A 15,077-nucleotide genomic window follows, 5' to 3' on the forward strand; every position below is an offset into this window, starting at 1 on the left:
TATGTTTCAAATGAAATACTAGTTGAAGTATGGTTTTACATCTTTTTTGAGAATCACCGGGGGAGGAGTCCCTCCACCTGAATATATTGCTCAAAGTGGCTATAATGCCAGGAGAGTGATCCAGTTTATATGAAAAACCGGATCGAAAACTTTAACAAATTGACCCCGTTTATGAGGAAAACCGAGCCGCAAACCAGACAAGTAACAAGTGTTACTAGAAAAGGAGAGGAACATGACGCCCAACATAAGGCAAGACCTAGCTAGCAACCTAATCAGGAACAGGTAGATGAGGGGTGCATCGAGGGATCACAATACCAAGACTCTACAAACATCCTAACACACCGCATCGGCGTGCGTATCAAACCCCACGACACAACAGAGGAGCATCCACAATCAATGAGTGCCAACGGTTAATACGAACCTTGACTGAGAGCTCCGCCACGGATGTTCAAGACGATTAGCAAGTCGGGGAGGCGTCATTGAGCAAAGGTGAATCAAGACGGGACCAAGAGCCCGAGGCTCGCCTCAACAGAACAGGGTCTTGAGCATGCATAGTAGCAGGCCGGAGACCACACGTAGGACAGCCAAAGAGAAACACCTGAAGAAGAACACACCACCCTCGGTCCTAAGCAGGACACACCACCACCACCACCACACGCGAACCACCCTCAACAAGACGCAGCAACTGAAGCCGTCGTTTGGGTCTCCAAAATGACGCATCGAAGGAGATAGTGTTGTCGAGGACACAACACCGCCATCCGATCCGGCAAGCCCAATCTTAGGTTTTCACCCAGAGACCACAAAGCAAAGTATTGTAGGTGTTAGAGCTCCACAACGGCACCTCCTGCAAGGAAAATGACGTCCATAGACATCGTTGCCGCCGGCATCGACATAATCGATGCAGGGTTCTCACCCGGAGTTTGAGCACATCCCTACAATAAGACGATAGCCGACCACCACCACCATCAAACCCTTCAAAAGACAAAGAAGCATGACAAGCCACCGGAGCCAACCGCACCATGCGGACACGACCAACAACCGAACTTCAGCACTAGGCACCAGATCCATCAACGGCCGCCCGAGCGCAGGCCACCATGCCCTGCTGAGCACCATGCCGGCAAGCAGCAGAGGAGCACTGCCCGAGGCCAGGAACCACCATGGTCCGGGCTGCAGCCATATATCAGGTGTGCCGACATGCCCCACGCGCGCCACCGCACACCCGTCGGAGACCAAAACCGAAGCGCCCGCCACGCCAACAGAAAGCAGTGAGATCAAGACCGGCTGCAGCAGTATCGCCACCACCCCCCACCACCTCCAGAAGGACCACCATCCTTCTCTGCCATAGGGCCAAAACACTACACCACCGCCACCACTAGTCGGAACAACCGCGGTCCCCCAACCACCACCCTCGTCGGCCGGAGACCCGCACGATTCAGATCTAGTTGCCCGGACATCAACCACATAGAGCCAGGAGCACTCACGACCACCTTGCGAGAAAAGAGGCGATGCGGGAGCAGCCGGAAGGTGCCGCGCCTAGGCACGGGCGCCGGCCAACGAGCTGTGCCATCACCCGCACGCGCTGGCCCAGATCGGGCATGCACCGTCGCCACGCAGATACAGGCCACCCGCACAGCCCGCCCGAGCTCCACCTCGCGCCACGGCCGACGCCCCGAGCCGCCCCCTCCGCGCCAGAGGGGAAGCCGCCGCCCGCCTCCGAGCGGCCAGATCCAGCACGGCCCGTTGTCCTCCTCTGACAACGAGACGGCCGCGAGGAGCAGCAGATGTGCCCCGCCGCCACCTTCGCCCCCTCGAGTGGCAGCGAGACGGGATAGGGGCGGGATGTGGGCGCGACGAGGGGTCCCCCGAGTCGCCAAAGGAGGGGCGACGCGGGGGGCTCTTGCTGGTTGGGGGAATTTTTTCAGTTTTACATCTTCATTTGCATTTTATATTAGACTTGTTGTTTTACATCTCCAATAGACATTTTCTGTTTTGTTGGAGCTGCCTCTTTTTTAAAGATGTAAAGATGTAGATTTTCACATCTTCTGTTCTGTTGGAGATGCTCTAAGGGCAGTGCGGCCATAACAGGGAGGGACAAAAGGCGGTTGTGGCGAGGAGCCGTCATCCATGAGAGTCTAGCGTCGATCGCACGGCGCTGGGGGAGACACCTCGTCAACCTCTTTTGGCTCAGCGCCACAGAGCTTGGCGATCCAAGCAAGAGTTGCGGCGTCATCTGTCATGCACTGGTTCCTCCGGGACGCTAGTGAGGCCGGAGACGTCGAGAGCATCGACAAGGTCAGCCGTGGCGTGCTGGTGGTCGAAGCGGCGTGCCTTGGCGCGCGCGTATGGGCTTGGTGGCCATGTCCACAAACTGCCCTCCTTCCTTGTCGGCAAGGCGACAGCTGCGGCGGAGCTTGACAACGTAAGTAGCTCTCTTGTCAGCACCTTGCAGGCGGCGCAGCGTGGCCTCGTTTTTTTTTTTTTGAGACAATCAGCGTGGCCTCGTGACCATCCGAGCTCAGGCTGCAAGTGGACGTGGGCTGTCCACGGTGCCCACTTAAAAACCCACATAACTGATGTTCGTGGACACCCACGTAACTTGCGTTTTAGGAAGTGGGATAAGTGGGCTAACCCGTGGGCGATGCATCGAGCCCACATATTATTCCCCGTTTCCTCTCTTCGTCGTTGAATCAGGCCACGATGCAACGAGGTCACGCTGCAGGTGGACACACGACCACGCCATGATCGAGGAGGGATTAGGGCGAGGGTGAGTCCGAGGCGAGCGGCAGCCGGAGAAGCCCCGCTAGCTCCGCCTTCAAGCGTCCTCCTGCTATGCCGCTGCTCCTCTAATTCCTACCCTCGCACGCCCATAGAGGAGAGCTTTGCCAGAGGCGCCGCTAGTTGTTCGATCGCGAGAGCACACCGATGGCCGTGAGTTACTCCAATTCGTCATCCGCAGGCCAACCTCCACCCATCAACCATGTCCCTAAGCTAGTGCCCATGAAGAATGGTATCTGCGAGGACAACTACTCGCTGACGACCACAGTGATCATGGCCAAGGAGCACGCTCATGCAGAAGCTGGTGGACATCATGTGCTTCGTGTTCGCGCCCTGCGCCAAGCCGATCTCGCTGGCGGTGCCTGTCTACCATTACCATGCCGACCTGGCGGCCCGCGGCCTACCGCGACAGGGACTAGTACGACATTAGGATGGTGTCCCTATAGTCCCAGGCCCAGGAACACGGTGCGCGCGCTCTGGAGCACGATGAACGCGTTTTGGACGGTGAGCACATGTTCTTGGTCTGATGCCGCCGCTCGTATGTAATGTACGTATACGCTTGCCGACCCACATCGCCCTTTTTGCTCTCCGCTTGGCAGAGAGCTACGAGCGCCCAAGATCGCAAGGATCGAGCGTTGCCGCTGCTGGCGCCCTGCACTGCACTAGCGCGTAGGCGTTCAGCAGCTTAAGTTGCATTATGTGGGCATATGCGGGCACCGCTTATTCTTCGTCGGTGTTTAATTTGTGGAGCAGCCGCGGAAGCCCACATAATTAGGCAACCCGCGGACGATCCCACTTGCATCCTGGATCCGAGCTATGCACGGTGCAAGTGGATGTGCAAGTAGGAACAGAAATTGTTAAGGCCGGCCAGTTCAGTCGACGGAGAAGAGGTTGGTTGGGGATCTAGATACGTATACGTAATTACCAGAAGGCTGAGAGCTCTCGCCGCTGTCGAGGGCCAGCGAGGAGGAGTTGGAGATCTCCACCGTCACCGTGGGCGAGAGAGAAGGTGTCGTGGTCGTCGTCATCACTGCCCTCGCTATCGTCGGACAGCTCAGGCACCTCGACGGGCGCTGCGGCAGGAGGCAGCAGCGGGCCGCCCATGAGAGGCTGGAGGAAGTTGAGTCTTGCTTTGCGTAGGCTGTGCTGGTGGGCGGTGGCGAGGGAGGAGGCATAGCAGGGTGAGAGCCGGTCTGAGCAAGGGCCGGCCGGCGTGGTTGCAGTTCAGCCTCCAAAAGCGCCATAGACATTCCGGCTCGCGGTTGGAGTCGTTGTCATCGTCGCCACCACTGCCACAACGCCGGCGACTTCACGGCTATGCGAGCTTTTCTCCGTGTGAGAGAGCGACCACGTCTTCCGCCCACACAAGTAGTCGACGTCAAGCTCCGAGTCGTCAAAAGTTGCGCCGTCTACGAGGACATCCAGGGCAGAAGGGCTTTACCGAGTTGATCTGACGAGGAAGAAGTGGCATGGCCGATGAACGATCGCCGAGGAAGACGAGATACCACTATACCAGCACCGTTCCGTTTCAAAGAAGAAGAAAAACTATAGTACTAGCACCGAGATCGACAACAGAATAGCCCTTCTGCCCCGGGGCTGTAGGGTTTTTTTTAGCCAACCCGGGGCTGTAGGTACAGTTATGAGATCTGGCTCGGGGTCCAGCAAAGTATTAGTCCACGAAGGCTCAGTATCTTGTCTCAGTAAAGCACAACGAGAGACATCGGCGGCTCGATTTGTCCCGATTCCCGAACGACGGCGGCTCGCTCGAACCCTTCCCCTCTGTAACGCCGCGCAATCGCCGAACTTGGCCCCACCCACCCACCGACGTACGTGCTACCCTTGAATCTTCAACTGCTGCACATCGCCGGCCTCCACCCATCGCAGCTGCTGCCATGACGGGCGCTGTTCCCTGCCTAGAGCTTGTGCCAGCGACAACGAACGCCAAGGTTTGAGCTGCTGTCTGCCTCTTCTGGACTCCTTAAAACTGAACTGTAACCCTATCATTATGGAATAAAACTCCTATTTGCCCCGCAAAAAGAAAGGGCTTAAGGTGAGTTTTCAGATAGATTATTGTTCTCTGCTGGATAACAATATTTATTTATTTTGTTCTAAATATAAATGTCGCATGTGGTGTTATGGTTCAGATTCCCTCTACGCGTGGTTTCATTGGAGTGCTGTGCCCAAGATGTTTGCTGCATGCCTAGCTAGGATGAAGCCTCGGATTTGGGAACGTGCCCATACATCTCCATGGATGATTGGTGTGTACTCACGGGACGCGAGTTGAGGAGCGGCCAGCGTCTGATGTCTCGTGTGCACTCACGTGAGCGAGTTGAGGAGCTCCCGAGTCGAGCGGAGGATATGGCGACTGCACCGAGTGCCAGTAGTATCGCCCGACAACCAAAAACGTAGTACACCGGATCCGGATTATCATACAAGTTAATGTAAATCAAAAGAAACAGCCAGCACCTCTGCCTGACTTAAACGTGTACGAGACCAATCTCCTGCAACCAAACGCCACCCATGCTGAGCTGTGAGAGCATCGGCGAGAAATTCCATTGGTCACTCTGGAATTCTTTCGGCCACCTCGTGGGATTTTGTACCTGTAGAATTCAACGAGTTGATCATCTTCAAAGGCATCAGGCCAAATCTATACAGATGCAGGCAGAAATTCAAAGAGGAGACCAATCTTTTGGTACATAGAGCTAATAGAAAGGCTTGTGCAGGCCTGTCTGCTTGGGTAGCGGCCTTTAGATAAACTTTGTGCACCTAGCTCTTGTGTGTATATTTGGCTAGATATAGTTTAAGCTTTAGCTTCTCTTTTTGTATACTACTCCCTCCGTTCCTAAATATTTGTTTTTCTAGAGATTTCAACAAGTGACTACATACAAAGCAAAATGAGTGAATCTACACTTTAAAATATGTCTATATACATCCGTATATGCTAGTCCATTTGAAATCTCTGGAAAGACAAATAGTTAAAAACGGAGGGAGTAATTTCTAGTGAAAATACAACAAAAAAGTGAATTATCAGTGAAGGAACTATGCTCTCACCAACTTTTCCCCGCCACAAATAAAGCATGAAAAGGTTGTTGTTTACCTTGCGGCAGTGCTCTTCAAATGTTCGCAAATCAAAATCTCATTTATCCCTTCACCATCAAGGTAATTTGCTCTGCTGAAAACGATTATCTGTTTGAATAAATAAAGACACACTCTTATCATGTTCTCTTGTCAAGAACTAATACTGCATGCATGTTCACAGATTGTATATAAAGCAGACTGTTTTTTCAGTTCAAGGGCTGAACTGACATGTTTCAAAATTATAATGTATTGACAGGGTGACGTATTATTGCTAGATATTCATTTCAGAATTAAAAGAAAATACCAGCAAAGTACATTGTCATGATGGTTACTAGAATATGTGGATTTGGTAAAGCAAAGAGCAAAGCATTTATATTATAGAAAAATTATATATGTCTTAAAATAGGGAATCACTGGTTCTGTGTCATCCTGTACAGCAAAGAATATGTCTTGAAAATATGACTCCATTGACTACTGAATCACTGGTTCTGTGTCATCCTAATCGGAATGGCTAGCCTTAAGGTAGGTGCCTTAAGGCACCGAAGCATGGTCCCTTGAATTCATAATCAAACATTTTGCCATCCTCAAACGGGAGCTGGCTTTCTAAAACATACTTTTTTTTGGAAACATCCTCACAATGGTCCATAGACATCCAAACTGATTGGTTGGGAAAACAGCATATACTATAACAGATTGTGAAACATACTTTACAAAATCTAAAGATGGTAAGGCGGATTTTGCTTACCTCCCTGTAAATCCATCATCCCCTGATGTTTGGTTGGACACTTGTTGAAACTCGGACACTGGCAAATGAATCAAACATTGTATCATCTAAAACCAAACATCGGGATTTGCATTTTGTTATTGAAAACGCGACAGAGTAACTCGCTTATGTTCATCTACTTCAGCAGGATCCATCGACTGCAACTCCTCCTCAGAACAAACAAATGGATCATCCCTGACATGCTCGGGGAAGAACAAATTTTAGTTTGCATAGATTTTGCATTTCAGATCAGAAGAGTTATTAGCAGTTGGAGAAGGTACCTGATATGCGATTGGTACATTTGGGTGCATTCAGACATTTGATATGTTTGGTTACAGTTTGCCTGACTTTGTTTACTGGGAAGAACCAAACATTAGTGGCAGAACTACAAATCGATCGCAGTCATCTGATCAGGCTACCGGTAAGAGCTTGGCTTGGTTAATCAGGAAATAGAGTCAATGTTGAAGCTAAATATGGCACATCGCCTATGTCCTGCCTCCGAAGATACTTCTTACACAAATAACACTGATCCAGAGCTCATTCATTGCGGTGGGCAAAACAAAACCAGATAACATGAGAACGGTTGCTTGTTCTGGGCACCTGCACAGTCAAAAATCCATTTCCGCTTAGTTCAATCCTATACCCTTATGGTACGACTATCTCCAAAATCAAAATAGTTGACTGAAATCTTTCAACGAATGAAAATTAGCTATTATGTTAAAATAAATCGACCAGTTAACTATTACACCCACCTGCTTGGTTATCATGCGCGCTTCAACAACTTCAGGACAGTCAATGTAAATGATCAAACATGCACACAGCCCTTTTTCTAGGTTTAAAACAGGTTATTGTCCTGCCCAGGTGTACGTAAAAGCCTGCTATGGGTGATGTGCCTATGTCAAAAACCATAAATAAAAAACAGTGACCTGGTTTAAGTTCTTTGAAGAGAGGTCATTTCCATTTGGTCTGCAACAACCAGATACTTAAAAGCTGCTGCAGACAGTGCAAACTACAAACCAAAGTTTTTAAACACCCCCAGACTGAATTTATCCTTGGCTGTTCTGATTGACTGAGACTCCAAAAAAAGGGAATAAAAAAAGCAGGTGTGTGCGTTACCCACAGAATTTGACCACACCAATCAGACAGATCAATTGCACAACATCAGTTCTCTTTCAAAAAAACAAAACAATAGTGTTTTAGCTCTAGCCATTATAGAACTCATGAATTTGTACATGCCACACTAAAATATGCAATGATACAATACCCCTGTAGTAAAAGATTTGAATGCCGTTACAGCCACATGATTAACTTCAGTATGCTAATAAAAATCGACATCAAATGGATTTGAAGACCTTTTATCCTCAGTTTCAACATGTAAACAGCAGAAAGAAATGAAAATATACAACTACCAAATTCATTAAAAAACATACTTAGCATGCAGCAAAATAAGACCTTTTTGACTCGACTTCCAGAGTAGACGATCATATGGCTTATTTTCGCATTACAAAATTATGTGGTACCTTTGAATGAGTTGTGTCAACAGCTTCACCAAATTTGAGAATTATCCTAATAACCTTGATCATATCCAATTCATTGAGGTTGCGGAAATGCCTTTGACCTGCGAGGAGCAAAATAGCTGCAAGGACAACAAAAATCTTTCTAAAACCGTGGCAACAAAAATCGTTCAAAACTGTGTTCTCACATGCATGTCAATGACACAACGGAACTGAAATTGCTTAAGAGGCCATGAACCAACATCAAAGGTTAGTAGAACATATGGTAAAAGATATACAATAACGTTCAACATGACATAATGGACAAACACTAATATCACGAATCAAACATTAAGGTGTCTACATGTCCAATTTCAAAATATACCGAACATCACAGAATTGATAGATTAAGAGACATCTAAATTTGAACTTGAGTTCACCAAGGATGTAATGCATAATTGTGACTTGACAAATTGTGATCAATCTCCTGCAGATAGATGCACTTGGCACAAAGATAGAAATTGTGATCAAGCTCCTGCAGATTGAAGTCCTCCATACACTTGATGCCTCATTGCAAATTATCGTCATTTCACTGGGAATTCCTAGATGTTCTGGCTGCAGTACGATGTAACTATGTCAGTTACCTATAAACGAAGCTTGCTATAAAATTGATCGCAATCTCAATATACACTTACATATCAAGACATTGGTTGGGTTTTCAATTGAAGAAAAGGAAACACTCCGGCCGTAGTGCTGTAATGTTCTCATCATCCTCCTCCAAACTCAAGAGCTTCACACTTAGTGTATTAGCCGCCTTGATTGTGGTCACATCCTCCATTGATGAGTGATAGATAATTCTCAGTTTCCTCTCTCTACCAGAGATGACAATGCCCTTCCTTGCTGCTACCTCATAGCCTTCACCAACTGCGCGCTTCTCATATTTAACAAACATTTGTTTGAACAGCTTGCTCAACTCCTCTCCCACTGCTTGGGCTTCATTTTCAGTTCTCACCAACACCTCTATGCTTTTGGGGCGCATCGCCATAACTACATTTCGCACAGCATCCATTTTTCTTGATTCTTCCTTCACATTGACTTTATATGCATGGTGCAGAACAAGGTTTCCCAGACTTCCTCCAGCATTTTTTTAGCTATATGACAAAAGAAACAGTTTAGAACTCATCCATATGAACCAGCAGAGTAGTTTAAAGATGTTGTAAGATAGAGAAAAATGCATACCAATGAAAGCATTAGCAGCTTTTCTTGTTTGATGGATCCGGAAAACCGGCAGTCCCAGCAAATGGGGTGACCATATGCCCAATAAACCTTCAAATATATTTGCATGTGGTGAGGATGAGTTCCTCCAGAGACTGATGAGAGAATCAGGGAACAGCAGCTTCTCCCTTGGTTCTAACTGACAAAAGACATTATCGAACTTCGCCTTCAAGCCAAGCACCACCACGGACAATTCTGCGTGCTTATCCTTGGGCTGCACTATTTCCACTTCCCTCACAACTCGATCACAATGGCTGCAGTCTGTATATATCAGCAAGTCATTAATTTTTAAATCCACAGCCCGGCGCATCAGCATGAACATTGATAACAGCTCAGCCTAAATGTTATCCTTGCATACGATATTATGAGTTTATGACAGATTAAGCAGTCGGTGACTTGATTACTATCATTCCAAACGATTGAGCATAGAGATGCCAGTTTGGTGCTGAACTTGAACGATGCATCAGTCTGCCCCCTGTAGAGTGATATAGTATCTAACGGCAGCTTCCAACCTAGATTGAATATCATCGACTCCACTGTTGAAAGTGGCAAATCCCATTTCTCAATGACAATTATCTTAGTGTCTCTAAGATAGTCCAGTAAGTGACTCCATATATGATCTTTTAGTCCGACCAAAGTTCGCATGACGTCAAGACTCGATAGGTTAAGTGGCCCTTTCTTTTCAGAGATTTCTTCCTTCCAAACAGCTGATAATCCTATATCTAGTGAGCTCAAATACATGTCATCTAATGAGCCATCCACATGTATACCATTGGCCACCAAGATATGCCTGACATGTTCATGGTATAAGCTCTGCAGGCGATTCAAATCGAACTGAACCTTCACTATGCCAACAGCAACTGCTACAGCACTACGGATATGAGTAGGTTGCACTTCATCTATTGGAAACTCTTCTAATTTTGCATATAATTGTAGCTTGTGTGACTGCACAGAGCTGGGAGGAACATAAGGTTCCAGTGTATCGAATTCAACGGTATCCAGAGCACTTGTTTTGAAGCCTCTTGAGAACGAACCTCCCAATGACATCAGACTGGTAGTTGGTGTTGATCTCAGCCCCGCGCGCCATGTGACGGCGTCCCGTGGAGGCAGCATGACGCCGATGTGCGGTTGCGGTGGCGGTCCTCTTGACCGACACCATGGAGCGTACGGTGGCCGAAGGCAGTTGCCTGTCCCCATGCTGCTGCCTGCAGGTTTCGCCTGCGGTGACGGCGGGAAGCAGGATCCCGCCGACGGACTGAGCTGGGCGGTTCCCACGCGGCTGCGCGCGGGGCACGCCGGCGGGAAGCAGGCGCGCAGCATGGCACCTGTGGACGGGCTCAGCGGCGACGGAGACGACAGACCGGCGTCCGACGCAGGCATGAAAGATTGGTGGAGGAGGATAGCATGTCGCCGGCGCTCGGATAAGCGTAGCAAATGGTGGGTAGTGCCGGTGAACCACCGGACGCTGGCGAAAGGAAGGAGGCATCTTTCTGCCCGTGAACCTCCCTCTGCATTGCCGAGCAACGCCTGCGGACATTGGACAGGGAGCCGGTGGACGGCGGAAGGCCTGATCAAGGGGCGCCGCCACCTGAAGGCTCCTTCCAGGAGAAAGGTGGTTCTTTGCTGATGGCGGAGCGACTTGCGATTTCGTGGAAATATCCTCCCTCTCGATCTCAAATTTGTAATTTCACCCCCCCCCCCCCCCCCCCCGCCCCTCAGTTCGCAATTGCACAAATGCCCCCTCAAACTGTAATAAGTGGTATTTGGTACGTCCAATGATTGGCTCCTACCATGTACTAGTACTACATTGGCTTTTGTTGTTCTTGATTTTTTTTTCTCCTTGTTCGCCTTGAATTGCTCCCGTATCATTTCTTCTTTCTGCCTCGTACACATCCAAATTGGCCCACTCCAAATTTCTTCGGGTCTAATTCTTTGTGGGTACATGTTAAATTACCATTTTATAACACCATTAACAAAAACAGTAACGCCACCGCCATCCAAAGCTCTATGCCACAGTTTCTAAAAGGGTATCATGCTAGATAAGTCAACCACAAACATGCCAAGGTGAGCTCGTTGGTGTTATCCTTTATCACTAACTAGCCACATGACGATCATCAACGGTGACCCAGAAGCGATGACACCAACACCATATCATTACTGATGGGCCGGGAAACCACCCGTCAAGGGTTGGTGGCGCGGGTACCTTTGGGTGACATAAAAGTTGTCTTTCGATCAACATTTGGACTAGATCAACAGTGAGTACTGCTAGACAACTAACGCTTTGGGTGTTCATGCAATCCTCCTCTCAGCCCGTAGGTATGTGATTTACTCGTGTTGTTGCTAGAAAGAAGACTAGACGTTAAAAGTGATGACTTTTGAGTTGTAGGGATTGAAGTATCGAAGTTGGATGTATAGAGATAGGGAGAGAAAGAGTTGGGTTAATTCTTTGGAACAGTTTCTTGGACTTCTTGTTGAAGATATGATGAACAAGGAAAACAATTACATGTGTTGTCCATGTTGTAAATTTGGTAACACCAAAATGTTGCCATCGCCGCGGGAGTTGCAGCTAAATTTGCTGGTTCCGAGGCCCTGTACTATGTTGGGTGCTTATGCGCCGATGCCTGAAGAGAGGCATCTTAAAATAATATGTGGCTTCAACGCAAAGTGCTTCACATAGGTGTTAACTAGCGTCTGGTTGTAGCATAAAATCGGGATATCAGTCCTAATAAGCACCAACTAGCATTGGAAGCTAAAGTTTGCCTCTAACCCCTTCCTAAGCACATGTGCAAACCTATTTCATAGAAAAACCTGGTTTTTTTAGGCACCTGTGTTGTACGGGGCTTTAGACATCCGATCGATGTTGGCTGAAAGTCTCCTTAAAACTTGCTTGCTATGCGTGACAAGTGAAAAATAATAATTATATTTTTTTGGTGGGAAAAACAATTATAATTTGCTAGGCCTTTTTTCTAAAACACTAGTTCTTTCTCAAGTAGGATCACGACAAAAACCCGGATAATTGACGCTAGAGCTTGCTAAAAAAGGAGTATTTCTTTCTAAAATTTGGTTCTTTTGTTCACTTTTTTGTGAGGGTATTTAGTTCAAAGTTAAAGCCGTGCATGCTGTAATCCCAGCCCAGAGACAATAAACATCGTGGAAAACTTCTCAAGAAGGAAAACAATCATCATCCTGCTAATATTGAATATAAATTCGACCCACGGACGTGTCCGAATTAGTTAGCAGTTGATTTATCAGTTTTCTTCCTCTAGCATTGAATCAAATTAGAACCTTGATTTTGTGATACATCAGGCATCTATTTACACGACTTTTGGGAAGTGGGTGTTTCAAATGGATTGGGGAGTGACTGTTGCGCCATGTGAGGAGAAGGGCATGCAGACGTGATGGCTCGCTTAACTCACACGCAACCTCTGCACCTACAGCACTGTCCAGATAACTCACATGCCGCTGTGACTTCTCGTTAAATCCTTGTTTCAAAAACAAATGGCACATGCGTACGATGGTAGAAGCCGTTCTTTGGAGTTCTCGTGGAGGTATGACGTCCTTTTTTTTTTGGCAACTTCTCTTCCTCTTCCTCTTCCTTTCTTTTTTCTAAACAATCCTTTCCATTTCCTTTCATGGAACAATAACGTTCTTTCTGCGCTAGAAAACCAGAAGCTTTATTACGTTAAAATAGGATTACAATATGCAGCTAGTAAAACTGCTACATCAAGGACATCCTGAAACCAAAACATTGGTTAGATGATCTCTCCTTGAAAGTTTTTTTTTTTTTGAGAATACACCTAGGTTTACCATAGCTTTATAGAAGGTAAAATTATAAGTACAAAAAACTACTACTCATTGAGAACAACGAGCGTAACACACACCACACCCAGGCATGTCTAGGGACAACCACCAATGACCATACAACACTACAAAAGCACAATCGCCTGCCATAACAGATAACAACACCGCGTCTTGACCCCGCGCTAGGCATCTCCGGAGACCAACCGCTCCCACTGAACTTTGATTGTCGACGCACCATCCACTTTTAATGCCTAAGAGGAGGTGGTAAGTAAATGGCAGGACTTGATCCGATCCGAGGAAGACACCATCTTGGATGCACTGGCGATCGTCGTGCATAGCACCGCCGAAAATCAGAATAGGACCACGACGAACACCTGAGTAGACCACCGAGGAACCAAGCTGTGTCTCCAAACACGATGCTCCCAACAGAGGAGCGACGTCAAGTACGCCGCCATCATGCCGATTTGACCGAATCAAGGCTTTCGCCAGAGACAACAACTAACTCCACAAGAGCGAGGGAAATGTTGAATACACCTCGGTGACGCCTCCAAGGAGGGGGACAACACCCACGGGCGCCATCACGGCCGGCTCGAAAAGAGTCGTGCAAGATTTTCATCTGATCATCACACATCTCCACACCTCGAACGAATTGGGAAGTACTGCCCAAGACGCTTCGTACCACCACCACCGCAGTGCCTTGTCATCGTACTTGCATAGCCGAGGACCGCCGACAGACCGACGCCGCCCACCAAACACCTACACCCTGGCCGAGGAACCGCAGCCACCCAACTCCTCCACCAACGGCCATGACTGCCATCGAAGGCTATCATCCGCACCAAGTGACAGCCTTGCGATGATCCAACACTTAGCCGTGTACAACTCCCACGCCAGCACCACTGGAGAGCGCCGCTGCTCGCCTCACAGCCCAGAGGTGGCCCGAATGCTCATTGCTCGCCAGGAACTCCATCCTAGCTGAGCCATCGCAGCTCCCCCGCCAACTTGGACAGTTGTTCTTACCGCTGCTTCTAGCAGCGCCATGTCGTGCGTACAACGATCTACGGGACCGGCAAAGGCCACTTTGCGGTTCGACTAGGGAGATCAAACAAGCACAAAGAGTAGATCTAGCAGCCAACACAGTGATTTTACTCAGGTTCGGGCCGCTATGAAGCGTAAAACCCTACTTCTGCTTTGTTGTATTGAGTGTGTGAGCACAACTAGAAGGAGCGCTACTTGACGACAAGGTTGCACGGGAAGTGCAACTACGTGTGTAATTGAGCAAAGTGTCAACCTTTGTAAAGGTAACCATGGGCCTCCTTTTATAGGGAAAGGGGTCACCGCAATGGCAAAATGGTAAATATACACTTTAAATAGTGGCTACAGTGCCAAATACCTAACTCTGATGGGTTAAGACAAACGCATTAAATACGTCATGAGGTGTCACGTTGATGAAGCTCCCTAGCAAGAATCGTCTCTCCTTCTGTGTCGTTCGCGCATCTACCTCATATCTCTTTGACAAGTTCCTGGGACGGGTGTCATTAAAGTTATGCCCAGACAAGCTGGATCCCGAGGTGGAGCGGTGGCAGGACAGTGGAAACTTGCCGAGACGGAGCTTGCCGGGTCTTCATAAGCTTGTCGGCAAGGAACTTGCCGGCAACTCCAAGCTTGATCTTCTATGCTTCTGATCACTAGCTTGGGCATCTTCTTTATATTCTTGTCAACTAGTCTTGAGCTTGCCTTTAGTTGCCCTCCGGCAAGCCTTGCCGTCAGGAAAGCTACTACTGCATGTGAACAAGTCAGGGGTACTAAAGGACCCAAATTTTAGGACACCGACAGGAGCCCCCAGGCCTGGGCCACACACGCGTGCGATGCATCATTGAGTTAGGCCCAAACAG

General features: G+C 48.2%; 1 protein-coding gene and 1 pseudogene across 1 annotated transcript; one reads left to right on the top strand and one right to left on the bottom strand.

Moving 5' to 3' along the window:
- The first annotated feature begins 1,111 nt into the window (after window positions 1-1,111).
- On the top strand, window positions 1,112-1,832 carry LOC147980490 (uncharacterized; annotated as a pseudogene).
- A 6,995-nt stretch (window positions 1,833-8,827) lies between these two features.
- LOC147980491 (uncharacterized) lies at window positions 8,828-9,706 on the bottom strand. The gene is made up of 2 exons (XM_087516897.1): window positions 9,346-9,706; window positions 8,828-9,258 (listed from the first exon to the last, which is right to left on the bottom strand). Exons 1-2 carry the CDS (start codon window positions 9,704-9,706, stop codon window positions 8,828-8,830), a joined length of 792 nt encoding a protein of 263 aa, XP_087373023.1.
- Between the last annotated feature and the right edge of the window lie 5,371 nt (window positions 9,707-15,077).

This window comes from Triticum urartu, chromosome 3A (assembly GCF_056163025.1).
Source record: "Triticum urartu cultivar PI428250 chromosome 3A, HENAU_Tu73, whole genome shotgun sequence".
Taxonomy (NCBI): Eukaryota; Viridiplantae; Streptophyta; class Magnoliopsida; order Poales; family Poaceae; genus Triticum; species Triticum urartu.

What these genes read in the sequence shown, in the direction of transcription:
- LOC147980491 (XM_087516897.1), bottom strand. Translation starts at nt 9,706, where the DNA reads ATGTTCATGCTGATGCGCCGGGCTGTGGATTTAAAAATTAATGACTTG. An exon ending in TGCTAATGCTTTCATTGGTA is followed by an intron (nt 9,259 to 9,345) that starts TGCATTTTTCTC and finishes TGTCATATAGCT; the next exon opens with AAAAAAATGCTGGAGGAAGT.